Source organism: Moschus berezovskii, chromosome 1 (genome assembly GCF_049115385.1).
Source record: "Moschus berezovskii isolate FMDL1 chromosome 1, NW_MosBer_1.0, whole genome shotgun sequence".
Classification (NCBI taxonomy): Eukaryota; Metazoa; Chordata; class Mammalia; order Artiodactyla; family Moschidae; genus Moschus; species Moschus berezovskii.
This window is the reverse complement of record NC_142460.1, coordinates 78,111,586-78,132,963: the sequence shown is the minus strand read 5'-3', so window position 1 is coordinate 78,132,963 and position 21,378 is coordinate 78,111,586. Positions and strand designations below refer to the sequence as shown.

General features: G+C 37.5%; 1 protein-coding gene across 1 annotated transcript in view; it reads left to right on the top strand.

Annotated features, from left to right (window-relative positions):
* SLC9C1 (solute carrier family 9 member C1) overlaps positions 1–21,378 on the top strand; it is a 113,194-nt gene that overhangs the window by 61,135 nt on the left and 30,681 nt on the right. The window contains exons 14-19 of the mRNA XM_088840442.1: positions 4,248–4,367; positions 10,334–10,529; positions 15,208–15,396; positions 16,469–16,618; positions 19,720–19,771; positions 20,996–21,144. Coding sequence (XP_088696568.1) covers positions 4,248–4,367; positions 10,334–10,529; positions 15,208–15,396; positions 16,469–16,618; positions 19,720–19,771; positions 20,996–21,144 — 856 coding nt within the window. The remainder of the gene's footprint in view (positions 1–4,247; positions 4,368–10,333; positions 10,530–15,207; positions 15,397–16,468; positions 16,619–19,719; positions 19,772–20,995; positions 21,145–21,378) is intronic.

Genomic DNA, 21,378 nt, shown 5'->3' with positions numbered 1-21,378 from the left:
GTAAAAATACTTTAAGTGCTATTGTTACCTTTATTTTGCAAATGGGGAAAGTGAGGCACAGAGAGATTAAATAATTTACCCAAGGCTATTTGACTAATTAATTACAGAGCCCAGATTCAAGGCCAGGCTACCTCACTATCCAGTTAAAGAGATCATATACTGATTTTCTAAATCAAGTCTAAACAGTGAACATGTTTCAGTTCAGTTCAGTTCAGTCGCTCATCGTGTCTGACTCTTTGTGACCCCATGAATCACAGCACACCAGGCCTCCCTGTCCATCACCAACTCCCGGAGTTCACTCAAACTCATGTCCATCAAGTGGGTGATGCCATCCAGCCATCTCATTCTCTGTCGTCCCCTTCTGCTCCCACCCCAAATCCCTCCCAGGATCAGTGTCTTTCCCAGTGAGTCAACTTTTTGCATGAGGTGGCCAAAGTACTGGAGCTTCAGCTTTAGCATCAGTCCTTCCAATGAACACCCAGGGCTGATCTCCTTTAGAATGGACTGGTTGGATCTCCTTGCAGTCCAAGGGACTCTCAAGAGTCTTCTCCAACACCACAGTTCAAAAGCATCAATTCATTGGCAATCGGCTTTCTTCACAGTCCAACTCTCACATCCATACATGACCACTGGAAAAAACATAACCTTGACTAGATGGACCTTTGTTGGCAAAGTAATGTCTCTGCTTTTTAATATGCTGTCTAGGTTGGTCATAACTTTCCTTCCAAGGTGTAAGCGTCTCTTACTTTCATGACTGCAATCAGCATCTGCAGTAATTTGGAGCCCAAAAAATTAAAGTCTGACACTGTTTCCACTGTTTCCCCATCTATTTCCCATGAAGTGATGGGACCAGATGCCATGAACTTAGTTTTCTGAATGTTGAGCTTTAAGCCAACTTTCTCACTGTCCTCTTTCCCTTTCATCAAGAGGCTTTTTAGTTCCTCTTCACTTTCTGCCATAAGGGTGGTGTCATCTGTATATCTGAGGTTATTGATATTTCTCCTGGCAATCTTGATTCCAGCATGTGCTTCTTCCAGCCCATGCTTCTTCCAGCCCAGCGTCCCTCATGATGTACTCTGCATATAAGTTAAATAAGCAGGGTGACAATATACAACCTTGACGTACTCCTTTTCCTATTTGGAACCAGTCTGTTGTTCTATGTCCAGTTCTAACTATTGCTTCCTGACCTGCATACAGGTTTCTCAAGAGGCAGGTCCGGTGGTCTGGTATTCCCATCTCTTTCAGAATGTTCCACAGTTTATTATGATCCACACAGTCAAAGGCTTTGGCATAGTCAATGAAGAAGAAATAGATGTTTTTCTGGAACTCTCTTGTTTTTTCCATGATCCAGCAGATGTTGGCAATTTGATCTCTGGTGCCTCTGCCTTTTCTAAAACCTGCTTGAACATCTGGAAGTTCATGGTTCATGTATTGCTGAAGCCTGGCTTGGAGAATTTTGAGCATGACTTTACTAGCGTATGAGATGAGTGCAATTGTGCGGTAGTTTGAGCATTCTTTGGCATTGCCTTTCTTTGGGATTGGAATGAAGACTGACCTTTTCCAGTCCTGTGGCCACTGCTGAGTTTTCCAAATTTGCTGGCATATTGAGTACAGCACTTTCACACCATCATCTTTCAGGATTTGAAAGAGCTCAACTGGAATTCCATCACCTCCACTAGCTTTGTTCATAGTGATGCTTTCTAAGGCCCACTTGACTTCACTTTCCAAGATGGCTGGCTCTAGGTCAGTGATCACACCATCGTGATTATCTTGGTTGTGAAGATCTTTTTTGTACAGTTCTTCTGTGTATTCTTGCCACCTCTTCTTAATATCTTCTGCTTCTATTAGGTCCATACCATTTCTGTCCTTTATCGAGCCCATCTTTGCATGAAATATTCCCTTGGTATCTCTAATTTTCTTCAAGAGATCTCTTGTCTTTCCTATTCTGTTGTTTTACTCTATTTCTTTGCATTGATCGATGAGGAAAGCTTTCTTATCTGTCCTTGCTATTCTTTGGAACTCTGCATTCAGATGCTTCTATCTTTCCTTTTCTCCTTTGCTTTTTGCTTCTCTTCTTTTCACAGCTATTTGTAAGGCCTCCTCAGACAGCCATTTTGCTTTTTTGCATTTCTTTTCCATGGGGATGGTCTTTGTCCCTGTCTCCTGTACAATGTCACGAACCTCCGTCCAGAGTTCATCCGGCACTCTATCAAATCTAGTCCCTTAAATCTATTTCTCACTTCCACTGTATAATCATAATGGATTTGATTTAGGTCATACCTGAATGGTCTAGTGGTTTTCCCTACTTTCTTCAATTTAAGTCTGAATCTGGCAATAAGGAGTTCATGATCTGAGCCACAGTCAGCTCCTGGTCTTGTTTTTGCTATCTGTATAGAGCTTCTCCTTCGTTGACTGCAAAGAATATAATCAGTCTGATTTCGGTGTTGACCATCTGGTGACGTCCCTGTGTAGAGTCTTCTCTTGTGTTGTTGGAAGAGGGTGTTTGCTATGACCAGTGCGTTCTCTTGGCAAAACTCTATTAGCCTTTGCCCTGCTTCATTCCGTGTCCAAGGCCAAATTTGCCTGTTACTCCAGGTGTTTCTTGACTTCCTACTTTTGCATTCCAGTCCCTTATAATGAAAAGGACATCTTTTTTGGGAGTTATTTCTAAAAGGTCTTGTAGGTCTTCTTAGAACTGTTCAACTTCAGCTTCTTCAGCATTACTGGTTGGGGTGTAGGCTTGGATTACTGTAATATTGAATGGTTTGCCTTGGAAACAAACAGAGATCGTTCTTTCATTTTTTAGATTTCAAATAGGAACCCAGGAACCTGATATACAGGATAATTTGGCCTGTTAAAATATCACATGCACTGATATCACAGAATTTTAGGATTCACAGGAACTTGTGAAATGATCAAATCTTAACTTAGACATTAATTGGGGTTTCCTGGTTTCACAGGACTATATTAAACAGCCCCTGTGTGGATCCAGAGTGCCCTTTAATTTATTACCTGTGCAGAATGCTTACTACATTTAACTGCAACTGTTGTTGGCATATTTTACTCCACTAGTCTTCAGAAGTCTTAATAACAGAGTCCAGTAATTTTTTTAATGGTTTACTGCATGCATTTATCAAGCGTAATAGGTTCTCAATCAAATATTTTAACAATCAGAACTGAATCAAGTCATATATACATTCATGATTTTCAATGCCATTACCACATTGTTATATTAATCACAGAGAACAGATTAACTTCCTTCTTTTTAATTATGTCAGTGTCTCTGTAACTGAGAAATTGTCCACCTTTTAGGGTGAGAACATTATAATCAATAGGAAGAACAAGACCTTCCTTTGAACGTAAGTCACCAATGCCCTTCTGTTAAGCTGCATTTTAAGGTAGGGCCTCACACCCGGGGATGGAGCCTTAACCTCCTTCTGACGAAGAGCAAGACCTAAATATAGCACACAGATCTGAGCTGTCTCAAAAAAAAAAAAAAAAAAAAAACCAGAGAAAACCTACAGGCAACTTGCGGACAAATGTCTTGGTGGGTTTATGAGCACCAAGTCTTCCAAGTAACCATTTTTACTCCTTTACTTCACCACTTGTATTTCCACCATAAATTCCCTGATCACTTGCCCAGAAGGTGAAAGAGAAGAGATGGGGGCATACATGAGGTGGGCCGGATGCCTCCCGTATATACGTTCTCATTTAATTTTCCCAAGCTCCATTCTACAGAGCAAACAATTTAGGGAGGTATTTAGTTCATTGCCACCCAGATAATGGAGGATCCAACATGAAAACCCACATATATTTGAATCCCAAGTATTTTAATCATGGTGTGCTTTCTCTTCCTGAAACATGACTTCTCTTTTTTGAACCATTTTTTTATACTCTAATTAATAAACCAATTTTTTATTGAACCTTTTTTTAGTACTTTCTGATTAATAAGCCAATTTTTATTGAACCATTTTTATTCTCTCTGATTAGTATTGAACCATTTTTATACTCTCTAATTAATAAGTGAATTTTTATACTCTATAATTAATTAAAGCTCTACAACCTAACTTCACAATTATATAATCCACCTTTATCAACATCTTTGTGACTTGGACCTATGCCTATGAAACTGTCTCACTTCCTGTCATCATGGAACAAAATAGTTTTCCTGCCTTCTGATAATTCTGCATTAAACTTGTCTCAAAAATTTTAAAGTATGTTTAAAGGTTTCTTCTTCCTTTTTTAAGGTGTATGAATGCTGAGACAATAAAGAATTATTCTGAAAGTAAAAAAATTCTTGTCTTTACAAGAAAAGTATTGCTCAATTGGGTGTATAATACGAAAAAGGAAAAAGGAATCCCATCAAGGTCAGTGCTTTTAAACCTTACTAGACATGCTATTATATTCATTTGCCATTTCCTTTTTATTTATCTTTTAAAATTTATTTCCTGGATACTTTGTAAAATATTTTGAGGTAGTTTACAACTAAGTTATTTATATATGTATACAAAAAGTTACCTAAAGAGATACAGTGTAATAACTTTTATTATAGATCTACATTTCATACAAGATTAAACATTCAGTTCAGTTCAGTTCAGTCACTCAGTCGTGTCCGACTCTTTTTGACCCCATGAATCACAGCACGCTTTTAAAGTGTACCATTCAGTGTTATTTAAGACATCTGCAAAATTGTACAAACATTTCTTCTATCAGATTTCATAGCATTTCAGTTGCCCCAGTTGTGAACCCAGTACCCATTAAGCAGACACTCCACATTCACTCTTCTCCCCAACTGCTGGAGAGCACTAGTCTGCTTTCTGTCTCTATGAATTTACCTATTCAACTGCTTCATATAGATATAATTATACAACATGACACCTTTGGTTTCTGGATTCTTTCACTCAGCATAAAGTTTCTTCCACACTGTGGCATCAGTAGCATAAGGTTCATCTACTTCATAGCAATAACAATACTTTATTTCTTCTTATGGCTGAATAATAATAGTCCATTGTATGGATGTGCTGTATTTTCTCTATCCATTCATTGGTTGATGGATAGTTGAGTTATTTTCACCCTTTGACTATTGTAAACAGTACTCCTCTGAACATTTATTGTAAACAGTGCTCCTATGTACAGATATTTGTTTGAATTCTTGCTTTCCATCTTTTGGGTATGCACCTAGGAGTAAAATTGGTGGATCATATGAAAATAAAAATTATTTAATTAATTTATTGAGGAAACACCAAATTGTTTTCCACAGTTGCTAGATAATTGTGAAATCAGGAAATGTGAGTCCGGCTACCTGACTTTTCCTTTTCAAGATTGGTATAGTTATTCAGGATTCCTTGCAATTCCATATGAATTTTAAGATTAGCTTGTCTTTTTATGCACATAAAAATTTTCATTTGGATTTTCATAAGGATTGCATCTAACTTGTAAATTGTCATCTTAAAATATTAAACTTTCTGATTTATGAAATAGAATGGCTTTTTGTTTATTTAGATCTTAATTCCTGTTAGAAATGTCTTATAGTTTCCAGTGTACATGTCTTTAGTAAAACTTAATCTTATGTATTTTTATGCTATTTTAAATAAAATTTTGTTCCTAATTTCATTTTTGTCCTGTCTATTTCTCCTGCATAGAAATACAAATCATTTATGTATATTGATCTTGTATCTTGAAGCTTTGATGAATTCATTTAAGTTTTAGTTGTTTTTTGTGAATTCTCCAGCATTTTCTATATTTAAGATCTTGTCATCGAGAAATAATTTTACGTCTTCCTTTCCAATTGGGATGTCTTTTCTTTACTTAGATTCAAGAGAGGTTTTCCTCTTTTCAATAGAAGTATCAATAAATACACAATGGTTCTTCTAAAGCCTTCAATAGTGACTTAAGCTGCAACTATTTGAGTAATTATTTCTGTTGATGTGACAAAGAAATGGAGAGTCAAAAAGCTAGGATTTATAATCAATCTACCTTTTAGGCTGTCTCTTAAGTATCATTCATCTCACAGTAGGTAGTACAGATTCTGGAGTCAGGTGGCTTAATTTAGTATCTTAGTCTTTATTAAATCATTTATTGGCTGAAGGAGCTTTACAGGTCTCAGTTTTTTCACTTGAAAAATGGGTAAAGTAATATCTATGTCATATTCTGAAAGCTAACTGATATAGGTAAAGCATTTGACAAAGTAACTGTCACATAGTAGGTTCTAGTATATGCTAGTTGAGTTCTCCTTTGCCTACCTTACAGGATTGTTGTAAAGATTACATAAATTGTGTGTGTAGAAGCACTTAGTCCAGAGAATAACGATAACAAGCACTTAAATATTAGCATTTACTGGTAAGCGCTAAATAGTGTTCAATTAAAAATTGAATTTTTAGTCAATGGATGAAGCCACTATCAAAGATGAACAAGCACACTAGAAAAGAAATAATCACAAAAGTGAATCAGCAGAAATAACAGCAGCAGATTTATATCCCTAAGACTTCAGTTATTAAAATTATCCAATATGGACTATAAGTATTACTGAAATGTTGAAATGAGCAAGGTAAATCAACAAAAGAAAATGAATAGAAAAATGGAAAATACATATAATTCTTAAAATTAAAATTCGGCTTAAGTTTTCAGAATTAAAAGATAATATGCTTGTGTGCTTAGTCACTCAGTTGTGTCCAACTCTTTGTGATCTCACGTAGTCCACCAGGCTCCTCTCTCCATTGAATTTCCCAGGCAAAAATACTGCAGCATGTTGCCATTTCCTGCTCCAAGGGATCTTTCTGACCCAGGGATGGAACCTACATCTCCTGCATTGGCAGGCAGATTCTTTACCACTGAGCCACCTGGTAAATCTAATTAGAGGGATGCAGTTAGGGCTGTACAATGACAATAAATGCAGGGCCTCTGTATCAGTGCCAGGCCTCTGACAGGAAAAGATCAGGACTATGAGATCTGAAGTGGTGACACTTGGGTGGGCAAACCTGAGAATCTTGAACTTCCACATTCTCGTGAATACCCTCGCTTGACATAAGTAGCCACCTCTCTTCTGATGGAGAACAATAACCTTTTATCACCTTTAAGTGCTGCAAAGACATCATGAGATAAAGCCTGTTCTTAGTTTCTACCACCTTTCACTGCTTCCATGGTAATTACCCAGGTCAGGTCTCAACATAGCTGGAGGGGAAAATATAGTGACTGCTTCAGGAAGAGTACAACTTATCAACTGAAAGAATTACAGGACTTGACTGATATCAGTAAATACTAATAGAACATATAAGGGAATGGATCTTGAGGATACTGGACCAGAGGGATGCAATATAAGGCCAGATTGGGAAGAAATTTATTGGCACAGAGTTCTTAGCCATAATTCAGTTTTCAACATTCTGCCGAGGACATTTGGAGCTGGTGCAATTCTATTCCTAAGGTGGTTCTTATTTGGAAGAAGAATTTTGATTCTTGGAAAGAAGGTTATGACAAACCAGACAGCCTATTAAAAAACAAAGACAGGACTTCCCTGGTGGTCCAGTGGTTAAGAATTCCACCTGCCAATGCAAGAGACATGGGTTCAGTCCCTGGTGTAGGAAGACTCCACATGCTGCAGGGCAACTAAGCCTATGAGCCACAACTCCTGAGCCTGCAAGTCCTAGATAAAGCCCATGTTCTGCAACAAGAGAAGCCACTGCAATGAGAAGCCCAAGCACTGCAACAAAGAGTAGCTACTGCTAACCACAATTAGAGAAAGCCTACATGCAGCAACAAAGAACCAGAGCAGCCAAAAGAAAATAAAATTTTAAAAAAGCAAAGACATCTCTTTGTTGACAAAGGTCTGTATTGTCAAAGCTATGCTTTTTCCAGTAATCATGTACAGATGTAAGAGTTGAACTGTAAAGAAGGCTGAATGTTAAAGAACTGATGCTTTCAAATTGTGGTGCTGGAGAAGACTCAAGAGCCCCTTAGAGAGCAAGGAGAATAAACTCATCAATCCTAAGGGAAATCAACCCTGAATATAAATTGGAAGGACTGATGTTGAAGCTGACACTCCAATATTTTGGCCACCTGATACAAACAGTCGACACATTGAAAAAGACCCTGATGCTGGGAAAGATTGAAGGCAAAAGGAGAAGAGGGTGGTAGAGGATGAGATGGTTGAATGGCATCACTGATTCAATGGACATGAACTCAGGTGAACTCTGGGAGATGGTAAGGGACAGATAGGTCTGGCTTGCTGAAGTCCATGGGGTCTAAAGAATCTGACATGACTTAGCGACTGAACAACAACATAGCTGATAAGGGGTTAGTATCCAAAATATATAAGGAATTCATACATTGAATAGCAAAAAACAAGCAATCCGATTAAAAAGGGGCAGAGGAACTGACTAGACATTTTACCAAAGAGGACATACAAAAGGCCACTACAAACAAGAAAAGGTGCTTAATGTCACTAATCACCAGGGAAGTACAAATCAAAATCACAATGAAATATCATCTCATATCTGTTAGAATGCTTATCATCAAAAAAAAAAAAAAGAAGAAGTAGTAAATATTGGCAAGGACATGAAAAAGAGGGAACCATAATACATTGGTGGTAGAAATGTAAACTGGCACAGCCACTGTGGAAAACAGTATGGAGGTTCCTCAAATAATTAAAAATGAAACTACCATGTGATCTAGCAGTCTGACTTCTGGGTATATATCCAGAAGAAATAAAAACAGCATATCAGAAAGAAATCTGCAATCATGTTTTATAGTAACATTATTCACAATAGCTAAGATATAAAAATAACCTAAGTATCCATCAACAGATGAATGGATAAAGAAAATACAATGGAAAGAAGGAATTTTTGTCATTTGCGACAATATGGTTGGATCGCGACAGTTCTACGCTAAATATAAGTCAGACCAAAAAAGACAAATACTGCATGGTATCACTTATATGTTGACTCTAAAAATAAGTAAAATGAAATGAAATAATAGATTTTTAAAAGTCAACTAATATAGAGTAGAAAAAGAGGCTACCAGAAGTGAGAGTTTAGGGAAACAGAGATTAGTAAGAGGTTACAAACTTTCAGCTATAAGGTGAATAAGATCTGAAGATGCAATGTAAGACATGGTGACTATAATTGAGAAAAGAATTTAGTCATACCTCAAAATAGTCACACATCATGTGAAATGATGGATATATTAATTAACTAGATGGGACAAATCCTTTCACAAAGTATATGTATATCAAGCCACTAGGATAGACAGTTTCAGTATCTACATTTTCACATGTCAGTTATACCTCAATATGACTGAATTTTTTTAAAAAGAAAAGAAAAACGGTCTGAAGAGATAGCTGAGGGGGAAGTGTTACCTTGAATTTAACAAAGCTTACATTCTATGGGTCTCCCTCTCTCTGGCACTGCCTGAGACCTTGGAAGATTTTTGCAGTTTGATGACAGGATCATATATACATTTATGATTTATCTCATTTTTATTAAATAGGGATCCAAATCATAAAGATTGTAAAAATTTCAGGTCCTGCATAACATGGGTCTAACTCTAAGAATAACGAAGTAATCAGCACTCACCTGCTCTTTAGTCAATAACTGATTAATCATTTCATTTGAATTTTAGCAATAAAAATGCATTATTATACTACTTGAATAACTTAAATAAAATTAAAACTGCATAAAGTAAATCGTTTCACCCACAATTCTACTCTCTAGCATACTCAGTATAAAAATAATTTTTCAAAACATGTATGATAAAGTTTTTGATAAAATGTGGACCTATCCTGTTTCACTCCCACACATATTAGGGTTTGTGCCAGATTATATGCCTTGACAAGGAAAAATGCTCGTGATCTACTGCTAAGAGAATAATAAGCAGGTTATAGAACAATATACATGATATAGTTCTTTTTGTATTCATAGATAATGATTATATAAAAAATATTGGAGCAATATTAAAACTAATAATAATAGCCATCTCTGAGAAGTGGAATGATTAGAAGGTGGGAGAGGTTTTTTTTTATTAATATCTCCAGTTTGAATTATCTCTGTTTTATGATCTGAAGTATTTCTACTAAAAGTATAAGTAAAAATGAATGAGAGGTGAGGAAAGAAAGAGAAAGAGGGGAAACGAGCCTGAGGACATTTACAGAGGAGGGAATTAAAGGACCAGTATCTGAAGTAGAATGCCAGCAAGTGTTTGGTAGTGACGGCTGCTTCTCAGGATTAAGCTGGGTTTTGTGGCTATTGATGATTAGATCAGGACTGAGCATATAATGAAATTAATTCAGTGTAATTATTTTATCAGATAAAACTATTTCTTTTTTTAAACTTTTTTTTTGCAGACATTGCTTTCTTCGTGCATGCCATAAAATAGTATTTACTGATGAATTTGAATACATCGGATACCTTGTCATACTAATGAATATGTTTCCTATTATAATTTCTTGTGTATCTGTGTTAAATGCTATCTATGAGACAGAATTAGCATATGCTAACTACTCTTTTCTTGCATTTTATATCATGGAGGCACTACTTAAGGTAAAGCTAAATGTGCTTTTGTGTGTGTGTGTGGTATGTCTAACAGGGAGATTTCATAACTTCATTTTTTTACACTAGCTTCACAGTTTTCTAAAGGATTGTATAAAATTCTCCCTCACTTGTCAAACAAACTATTTTTTAAAGGTGATTTTTATGGTGACAATCATAAATATTCATACTTTAAGGACTGATTTTGTATTTGCAAATGTTCAAATAATGTGTGTCAAAGAAGTCCAGGGTGAGTTACAAGGGTATTGGCAATGTTCTTCACCTTAGCAAAGTGGTGAGCACCTGGATTTTTTAAAATTTATTTTTATACTAGACAAATAAACAGATGGATAAGTAGACTGATAGAGATTCATTTATACTTAAAAAATGTTTCATAGTTTGAATTTTTTTAATTTAGTGTAAAGATAGCTGTCAAATGATGGAAATGTATGTCTACAAACTGATAATAGTATTGTGTTACATGGGGCTTCCCCAGGGGCTCAGCAGTAAAGAATCCACCTGCCAATGCGGGAGACGTGGACTCATGGGCTCCCTAAAGGGAACACTTTACTCTCACCCTCACCCTAGTAAATGCTAACTTTAATTGCTTTATTTTTTCTTAACTCTGTGACATCTTCTATGGTTTTTCCAACTAGTTGGCATTTATTACATACAATGATTGAATGTGAATCCATTCCACTCTCCCCAGTAATCATAGCTCTAGTATTTTAATTTTCCAGTAATGATTTGAGATTCATCCATTTTGTCCAAATATCAAATTTAATTCCTCTATTTAAATCATCTGGCTAAAAATATTTTATATACAATTTGATCCATATGACACAATTTGTTGTTGTTGTTTAATTGCTAAGTTGTGTCTGATTCCTTGTGAATCCATGGAGTGGACTGCCAGGCTCTTCTGTCCATGGGATTTCCCAGGCACAAGAATACTGAAGTGGGTTGCTGTTTTCCTTCCCAGGGAATCTTCCCAACACAGGACTGAGCCCATGTATCCCTCATTGGCAGATGAATTCTTTCTGCTTCATTGACTATGCCAAAGCCTTTGACTGTGTGGATCACAATAAACTGTGGAACATTCTGAAAGAGATGGGAATACCAGACCACCTGACCTGCTTCTTGAGAAACCTGTATGCAGGTCAGGAAGCAACAGTTAGAACTGGACATGGAACAATGGACTGGTTCCAAATAGGAAAAGGAGTACATCAAGGTTGTATATTGTCACCCTGCTTATTTAACTTCTATGCAGAGTACATCATGAGGAACGCTGGGCTGGAAGAAGCACAAGCTGGAATCAAGATTGCTGGGAGAAATATCAATAACCTCAGATATGCAGATGACACCACCCTTATGGCAGAAAGTGAAGAGGAACTAAAAAGCCTCTTGATGAAAGTGAAAGAGGAGAGTGAAAAGGTTGGCTTGAAGCTTAACATCCAGAAAACGAAGATCATGGCATCTGGTCCCATCACTTCATGGGAAATAGATGGGGAAACAGTGGAAAGAGTGTCAGACTTTATTTTTTGGGGCTCCAAAATCACTGTGGATGCTGATTGCAGCCATGAAATTAAAGGACGCTTACTCCTTGGAAGGAAAGTTATAACCAACCTAGATAGTATATTAAAAAGCAGAGACATTACTTTGCCAACAAAGGTCCGTCTAGTCAAGGCTATGGTTTTTCCAGTGGTCATGTATGGATGTGAGAGTTGGACTGTGAAGAAAGCTGATCGCTGAAGAATTGATGCTTTTGAACTGTGGTGCTGGAGAAGACTCTTGAGAGTCCCTTGGACTGCAAGGAGATCCAACCAGTCCATTCTAAAGGAGATCAATCCTGGGTGTTCATTGGAAGGACTGATGCTAAAGCCGAAACTCCAATACTTTGGCCACCTCATGCGAAGAGTTGACTCATTGGAAAAGGCTCTGATGCTGGGAGGGATTAGGGGCGAGAGGAGAAGGGGACGACAGAGAATGAGATGGCTGGATGGCATCACCGACTCGATGGACATGAGTTTGAGTGACCTCTGGGAGTTGGTGATGGACAGGGAGGCCTGGCGTGCTGTGATTCATGGGGTCGCAAAGAGTCGGACACGACTGAGTGACTGAACTGAACTGAACTGATAGTGGAAAGAACAATGAGCCCAGATGCAGACCTGACTCTGGTTTTGGCTTTCTCCAACACAATGTTAGCTGTTCACCAAGTCACTAAACTTTTCTCAACTTCAGTTTCTTCTGTAAAATATCAAGGTTGGCCTCAATCTTCATAGCTGAGAGGACACTCCCAACTGTTCAGTCCTGTATTTGCCTCTCCTTTCTGTTTAACTCGATTCATCTTCACTGCCCAGTTTACAAACTTGCCTTCACTTATTTTCTTTGCCCTTTTTTCTATTTAGTTCAGTTCTTCCCCCTTTGTAGTATGCCTTTTAAAATATTCATTATATCAATAACAATAATAAAGAATCACTGAAGTGCCAGGTATCACTGCAATTATAACATTTCAAATTCTTGTTTACACTTTAATGTAGATATTATGCCGTGCATTTTACAGATGAGGGGCCTGAGTCTCTGAGAAGTTTTGTAACTTGTTTAAGGTCACACAGCTAATGAATAGCAGAATTGGGATCTAATCCCTCAAAGTTCGTGTTTTTTCTTATATACAATTCTGCCTTAAACTTTCCTTCTCATATTTTCAAACTTTTCCCCAATACTCTTCAACCTATTAGAGTAATGAATCTTTTAAAACTTTCTCTGAAGAAGGATAATCACTCTTCTGCATCTGAGTGCCAGAGGCTTTAACAGCTTTATATTTGACCTCTCTTCCTTTGAAGCCTGTGCTATCGTTTTATACCAAGTTCTTCCTCTTCTATGGCTGTATTCTCTCCCTCTCTCTCTGTGTGTGTGTGTGTGTTAATAGCTCAGTCATGTCCAACTCTTTGCAACCCCACGGACTGTAGCCCACAGGTTCCTCTGTCTATGGAATTCTCCCAGAAAGAATACTGGAGTAGATTGCCATTCCCTTCTCCAGGGGATCTTCTCAATCCAGGGATCAAACCTTCCTTTCCTGTGCCTCCTGCATTGCAGGCAAATTCTTTACCATCTGAGCCCCCAGGGAAGCCCGAGTGGCTGTATTCTTTGACCTCCAAATAACTCTTTCATGTTTCTGAACACTTGCTATCTAGATAAAGTCTTACTATTTATACCAGTTCTTCCAAGCTCCTAAGAGAAAGAACTCACCCATACTCTTTGCGGCAAGAAGGAAATGAGACTTACAGTAGTTAAATTGTATCTTGCACAGGACCTCACAAGACCAGGATCTGATCTTCTGCTCCCTAGATTCAGACATTGACTTTCCTCAGCCTGGCCAAATGAGAGCACACTCAAGAGAAATGACCCTATACCATTAAACCCTCTACCACGTGTCTGTTTACAAACAAGTATGACAATTTCTTTAGCCACCTGATGCAAAGAACTGACCCATTGGAAAAGACCCTAATGCTAGGAAAGATTGAAGGCAGCAGGAGAAGGGGACGACAGAAGATGAGATAGTTGGATGGCATCATTCACATGATGGACATGTGTTTGAGTAGGCTCTGGGAGTTGGTGATGGACAGGGAAGCCTGGCATGCTGCAGTCCATGGGGTCAGAGAGTCTGACACAATTAAGTGACTGAACTGAACAATTTCTTAATTTACAATGAAGCTTTTGCTCTCCCTGGCATAAATATGTCTGTCTCCTTCACTTTCTCTGAATTATAGTGAATAGGAAGATCAGGTTGCTAAAAGAGACAAAGTAATCAAAATTACAAATCAGTATATTAAGTATTATGATAAAGAAATACACAGGGTGCTATTGGAAAACATGGAAATTCCTTATACAGAATAGTAGGGTCAGAGAAACAAGTCTATTAAGGAAAGGAGATGCTTGAGTTGAACTTTGAATAATGAAAGTAAAAGTAGGAGTAAAAGTAGAGACTGAACATGTGAGTATGGAGCAGAATAGACAACAAGAACAAAGGAAAACTTAGAAGTGACAATGTGACACACACAAGGAACCCTATTCCTAATGAGAGGAGCTTAGAGATGGATTGGTCAGGATGAAGACTGGAGAGATGTTAAATTTGTGTGGAGGATATGGAAAATAAAACAAGAGGCACAGATATGAATTATAAGATAGGGTCTTCACTTTCTGCCATTAGAGTGGGTATCATCTGCATATCTGAGATTGTTTATGTTTCTCCCAGCAATCTTGATTCCAGCTTGTGATTCATCCAGCCTGGCAGTTTGTATGATGTACTCTGCATATAAGTTAAATAAGCAGGGTGACAATATAGAGCCTTGATGTATTCCTTTCCCAATTTTGAACCAGTCCATTATTCCATGCCTGATTCTAACTGTTGCTTCTTGACCTGCTTATTTATAGTAAGATTTCAATAAAATATTTTTAAATAAAGAATGAATGAATTAGTAGGTATTTTGAATATTTTCTGTCTTGGAATAGATGCTTCAATGTTTTAACCATTTAATTTAATTTGATGTGATCACTTACTAGTATTTCAGACAAGTAGGGTCTTAAGGTAGATCAGAGAAAAACTTAACTATTCATGTTTCAGTTATTATGGAAAATAATGTCGTGAAGGCAAAAACAAATAAGGTAGTACAATTTCTTTTTAAATCAACAGATAGCAGCAATGAGGAAGGAATATTTTTTCCATGCCTGGAATCTATTTGAGCTAACAATTACGTTAGTTGGCATCATAGATGTAGTGCTGATTGAGACAAATTCCATTTATTATTATATTTTTGATTTGGTCCAAATAGTCGTCATTATGAAAGTTGTTAGATTTCTTCGCATCCTACGCATTTTGAAGGTAAAGAACTATTCAGTCAAGCAGTTTCAAATTTCTCCTAACTACTTCATGAAATATGGATGAAAATCAGATTACTAGTTTTGTGGTTTCCACTTTCTGTTGGGCTGATGTTCATATTTAGATTCTTTTGACAAGTTAAGTCTCATAACAGGTTATATTATAAATATCTAAATTATATTAGAAATTCATTTAGCACATGAAAGTACAGAAATACTCATCACAGCCTTTCCTTTCAGTAGAAAGCACATGGAAACCCTAAAGTAACATTTATTCTTGTGAATACTTGAAATAAATGATAGGAATTAGCAAAGCAAACCACGTATGTTTGTAGTGACAATGCAAGTAGTATATATTCATACAAATTAAGAAACTGAAAAATACACATTGTGTGTTATATAAACTCATAGTATTATAAAATCACAGCATCTAAAATGACCTTTAATTGTCTAATGTGTCTTTCTGTAGCAATATAACAAGTAATTATTTTCTGTATAAGTGTGGAGAACTGTGGCACAAGGATAGGAAAATGTAGGGATCGGCCAGTTCTGCTTAAGTTAGGAGACAGTACAGTGGTGACAGATAAGCTGGAGACTTAAACCCTCAGCAAAGAAACAATGAGAAGTTAATTGTGGGGTCAAATAAGGACCATAGTTGTGGTGAGCTCTAACTCAAATGAACCATGAGCCATCTAGTGAAAAGTTCAGTGGGAGGTTTAGGAGGTAAAAGTGGCAGTACTTCAGACAGTCATTTTGTGACCCAAGCCCAGAAGATTAACCACGTTGCTTTCTAAGAATAAAACCACTTAAAATATCATGCAATTCTCTACAATGGAAATAAGTAAAAAATAAAGCCTTAACTTCACATAGGCATCTAATATTATTAGTTATGGGGAAATAGCTCTAGCCACGAAGTTACAGAGATTCTGTGAATAAAATAGCTAAGAATCTTGACAAGTTGCTATAGTTACCATTGAGAGTACGTCATTTCTTATTACTACCTATTTTAAACTAGCCAACATAAAATCAACCATAATTTGTACCAATTATATTAACTAGTAGTCTTGTTTTTTCAGCTTGTAACACCAAGGTTGCTGCAAATATTAGATAAAAGGATGAGTCATCAGCTGTCCTTTAGGTATGCTATACTAAAAGGATATGTCCAAGGTGAAGCAGATATAATGACGATAATTGATAAGATTGCAAGTTCTAAACAGGTTAAACAGGTGAGGAAAACTTTAAACACTAAGAAAATGGTTTATTTCCCTCATTCCTCAGTTGCCCTCACCCATCATGTCTTCTTCCTATATATGTAGAGGTGATCTCTTGACTCCTGGTTTGCTGAGAAATTTTTGCAAAAACAGAAACCAATCTACATTTATATTACTCAGATGACTCCTTACTGAAGTGTCTATGACACATTAGCAAGTAATGAGGCTCCTCTAGGTCCATTTATGTTTCTGCAAATAAGAGTATTTTCTTCTTATTGTGGCTGAATAGTATTCCATCGTGTATATATGCCACATCATCCTTATCCATTCATCTGTCAATGGACATTTAGGTTGTTTCCATGTCTTGGCTATTGTAACTAGCATTATTCATACCAGCCAAAAAGTTGAGACAACCCACATGTCTATCAGCTGTTGAACTGATAAATAAAATGTGATGTAATTGTGCAATGGAATAGTTTAATATTATTAAGCAATAAAAAGAATGAAGTATCGATACTATAGCTTGGATGAACTTTGAAAGCATGCTAACTGAAAGAAGATAGTCACAAAGTACTTATAATATGATTCAATATGTAAGAAATGTCCAGAACAGGCAAATCTGTCCAGACAGAAAATAGACTTCTGGTTGCCTATGGCTGGGGGTGGGGGGTGGATGTAGATGAGGAGGAACTGTAATGGTTATGGAATTTCTTTTTGGAGGATGAAGATGTTTTAAAATTGATTGTGAGGATGACTGCACAATGCCATGAGTGTATTAAAAACCATTTAATTGTATACTTTGAATGAGAAAAAAACAAGTTGTGAGCCTCTTGGAGCACACATTTTGGTCCTTTTGGAGCTATCATGAAACCCATGTACACAAATCAGCTTCTCTCAATGCAGGTTCCAGGATCTATCAGGCTAAGATGCATTAAATAGGAAATACTGGAGGGTGATAAGTGATGGCAGGATTGAGCAGACGGAACTTCCTCATAGTTTCCAAAGCTCCTTCTATTTCTCTGTATGCTTGATTTTCCCACAGTAAATAGTGAAAATGAAGGATGGGATCTGACAAGTTAAAAGAAGTACCAGTAACTTATTTAGAGGGAAACCATATCTAATTCCCTCATTTTACAGATCAGAAAAATGAAGCCAAGAAAGATTTAATGATTATGTCCAAAGTCACATACACAGCTAGTAAACAGCAAACAGAATTCTAGGACCTAAGTTCTGTATCACAATAAACTGTTGAAAATTCTGAAAGAGATGGGAATACCAGACCACCTGACCTGCCTCTTGAGAAACCTGTATGCAGGTTTCTAAACAATTAGAACTGGACATGGAACAACAGACTGGTTCCAAATAGGAAAAGGAGTATTCCAAGGCTATATATTGTCAGCCTGATTATTTAACTTATATGCAGAGTACATCATGAGAAATGCTGGGCTGGAGGAAGAGCAAGCTGGAATCAAGATTGCCCAGAGAAATATCAATTACCTCAGATATGCAGATGACTCCACCCTTATGGCAGAAAGTGAAGAAGAACTAAAGAGCCTCTTCATGAAAGTGAAAGAGGAGAGTGAAAAAGTTGACTTAAAGTTCAACATTCAGAAAACTAAGATCATGGCCCCTGGTCCCATCACTTCATGGGAAATAGATGGGGAAACAGTGGAAACTGTGGCTGACTTTATTTTTCTGGGCTCCAAAATCACTGCAGATGGTGACTGCAGCCATTAAATTAAAAGACACTTACTCCTTGGAAGGAAAGTTATGACCAACCTAGACAGCATATTAAAAAGCAGAGACACTGCTTTGTCAACAAAGGTCCATCTAGTCAAGGCTATGGTTTTTCCAGTGGTCATGTATAGATCTGAGAGTTGGATTGTGAAGAAAGTTGAGCACCAAAGAATTGATGCTTTTGTACTGTGGTGCTGGAGAAGACTCTTGAGAGCCCCTTGGACTGCAAGGAGGTCCAACCAGTTCATCCTAAAGAATATCAGTCCTGGGTGTTCATTGGAAGGACTGATGCTGAAGCTGAAACTCCAATACTTTGGCCACCTCATGTGAAGAATTGACTCATTGGAAAAGACTCTGATGCTGGGAGGGATTGAGGGCACGAGGAGAAGGAGATAACAGAGAATGAGATGGCTGGATGGCATCACCGACTCGATGGACATGAGTTTGAGTGAACTCCAGGAGTTGGTGATGGACAGGGAGGCCTGGCGTGCTGCAATTCATGGGGTCCCAAAGAGTAGGACACAACTGAGCGACTGAACTGAACTGAGCTTCTGTAGTTGAGAACATTGAACACTCAATATGTAGTTGAACACAAATCACTGTATCTCTTCTCTCTTCACCACCTGTAACTTTAAAACAACTTTGCTGAATTTTGTTACCTTTCATACTCACTCACATTGAGGATACACAGTAGAAAATACAAAAGAACTTGAATATTTAAGATTTTGGCCAGTTTCAGTCCTCATTTCTGATCTCACATATTTTGGTTTAAACTTCTATCTCATTTAAGGTTGAAAACCACATGTATTTCCTAAATTCAGAGGTTCTCAAGAACTGAATGGGAAATACCTCGCATGCCTGTATTTTTCAGAATCAACAGTTTCCTAAAGTAAGTTACTTTAAGAAGAAATATATGACTTACCTTTGGGTTTCTCAGAATCAGCCTAGGTAATGCCACTTCTCATCCTCTCCGCCACTCTTGCTGGAGTAAAATAAAATTCATTGCACAAAATTCCCAGGTGGCGCTAGTGGTAGAGAACCAACCTGCCGATGCAGGAGACACAAGAGACACGGGTTCAATTCCAGAGTCAGGACGATCCCCTGGAGGAGGACATGGCAACCCACTCCAGTATTCTTACCTGAAGAATCCCATGGACAGAGGAGTCTGGTGGGTTACAGTCCATACCATTGCAAAGAGTTGGACATGACTGAAGTGACTTGGCACACATACACAAACTTCAATTCTAATTCCAGAAAAGCTTCCATCATATTTTTCTTTACAGTTATTAATTTAGGTAAAAAATTAATCAGTTGCAAATGTAAAGGCTTTTTATAACAGTTTGTTTTACAATAGGAATAACATTTCTTTTGTTCTGTAGATGTTATTAAGGAGGGTAACGAAGAACACAGGACATGCTATGAAAGAACTAGGTAGGTACCTCTCACCTTAAAGATCCAGCATGACCATCTGTTTATTATCATTCCTTTAGAGAGGAAATAGTTTGGATAACTAAAGTTATCTTTGAGGAGATCTACTTATTATCAATAATAAAGTGAATAACTCCAACAATCAACATGATCATATCTTTGACTGAATGAGAATAGTGTAATATTACCCCTCCACATTTGTTTTTCTGCCTTATGTGACAATGAAAACCTTTTCATTTCTGTTTAAAGAAAACACATTGCATGCCATGATTGTGCCTGTCTTTATCACGCTATAAATTCTATTTTCTTCCAAACGTACTATCCTGAGCAACACAAGGAAAGAAGTTATTTTTTTCTCCATTTGCCACAGAGTTGTCAACTGAGGATTCAGGCTTTAAAATGAGTTGAAATCAGGATAGAATCTCCTGGAATTGATGGTTTGGCTGCTAGAGGGCTCAGTGCTCAAACATGACAACAGCCTGTTCTCTGAGTTGTGCCAGGTCATGGTCCTGGGGCAGGACAAATTCTGGGAGTGAGACAGACATCCCTACAGCACAGTGTTTATATGTTCAGAAAAGGGAGTTTGGTACCAGATGGTGGACAGTAAAAGAACACAGCAAATCTGGAATAAGCCCAATCATGAGAGATCTTGCATGGCAGATAGTTGTCAAGCCAGACAAGGGGTCATGACCAGGAAAAACTCCTAAGTGGGTGAAACTCTCATGGGCACCCAGGAATCCACATCACATTAGCAGAAGAACATAGGTGAACGCATCATCTAGATGCCCAGGCAGGATGGGTGGAAATGACCCAGAATGAGGGAGAGGACTTGATTAGAAGCCATGTTTAAGGATGCAGTCTATCGTCAGAAATCTTGATTCAAACAGAATAAAAAATTGGGTCATAAACTTTAGACCTAGAGCCCAGGAGAGCCTCTCAGCACCTAGTGTAGGTGCATTAGTATAACTGTTAACCCTAGGACTAGGGTTGTCTGTCCTTCTTCATGGGCTTAGACACAGTATGGGCTGCCGCCAAGGAAATATCAGACAGAACTCTGCAATTATGGGTGAATTTTGATTGATTGCAGAAATCTCTTTAGGGAGAGATACATTGCCCTGTGATAAGGGTTGTGCTGCATGCCTTTAGAAAGTAAATATTAGCTAACCGTCCACATGAAATATTTAAGCAATGTCCTATTTCATTTGAAAATATTTTGTTATTTTTCAGGCTACTTAGAGTATGATCACCCAGAAATCGCTGTCACTATGAAAACAAAGGAAGAGATTAATGTCATGCTCAGTCTGGCTAGAGAAATTATTAAAGTTTTCAGGTTAAAAGGCATTCTTCATAAAATTGAAGGTTCTGAAATTAATAAGGTATGGTGGAATATTTCAAAGCAAATATACTTACTTGATAGTCATTTATGATCTTCAAATCTGCTTTCAGTCCTTTCCAATATAAGCCATTTCTGCAATGTAAATACATAACTTAAAATAATTGTCTAAAGAAAAGTACCGACCAGAAGAGTTTCCTGCCTGCAACTCTAGTGGTCAACTTCTCTTTCCTTTCTTGCCACAATGAGGGACCACATCTTTCTATGCTTTGTATCC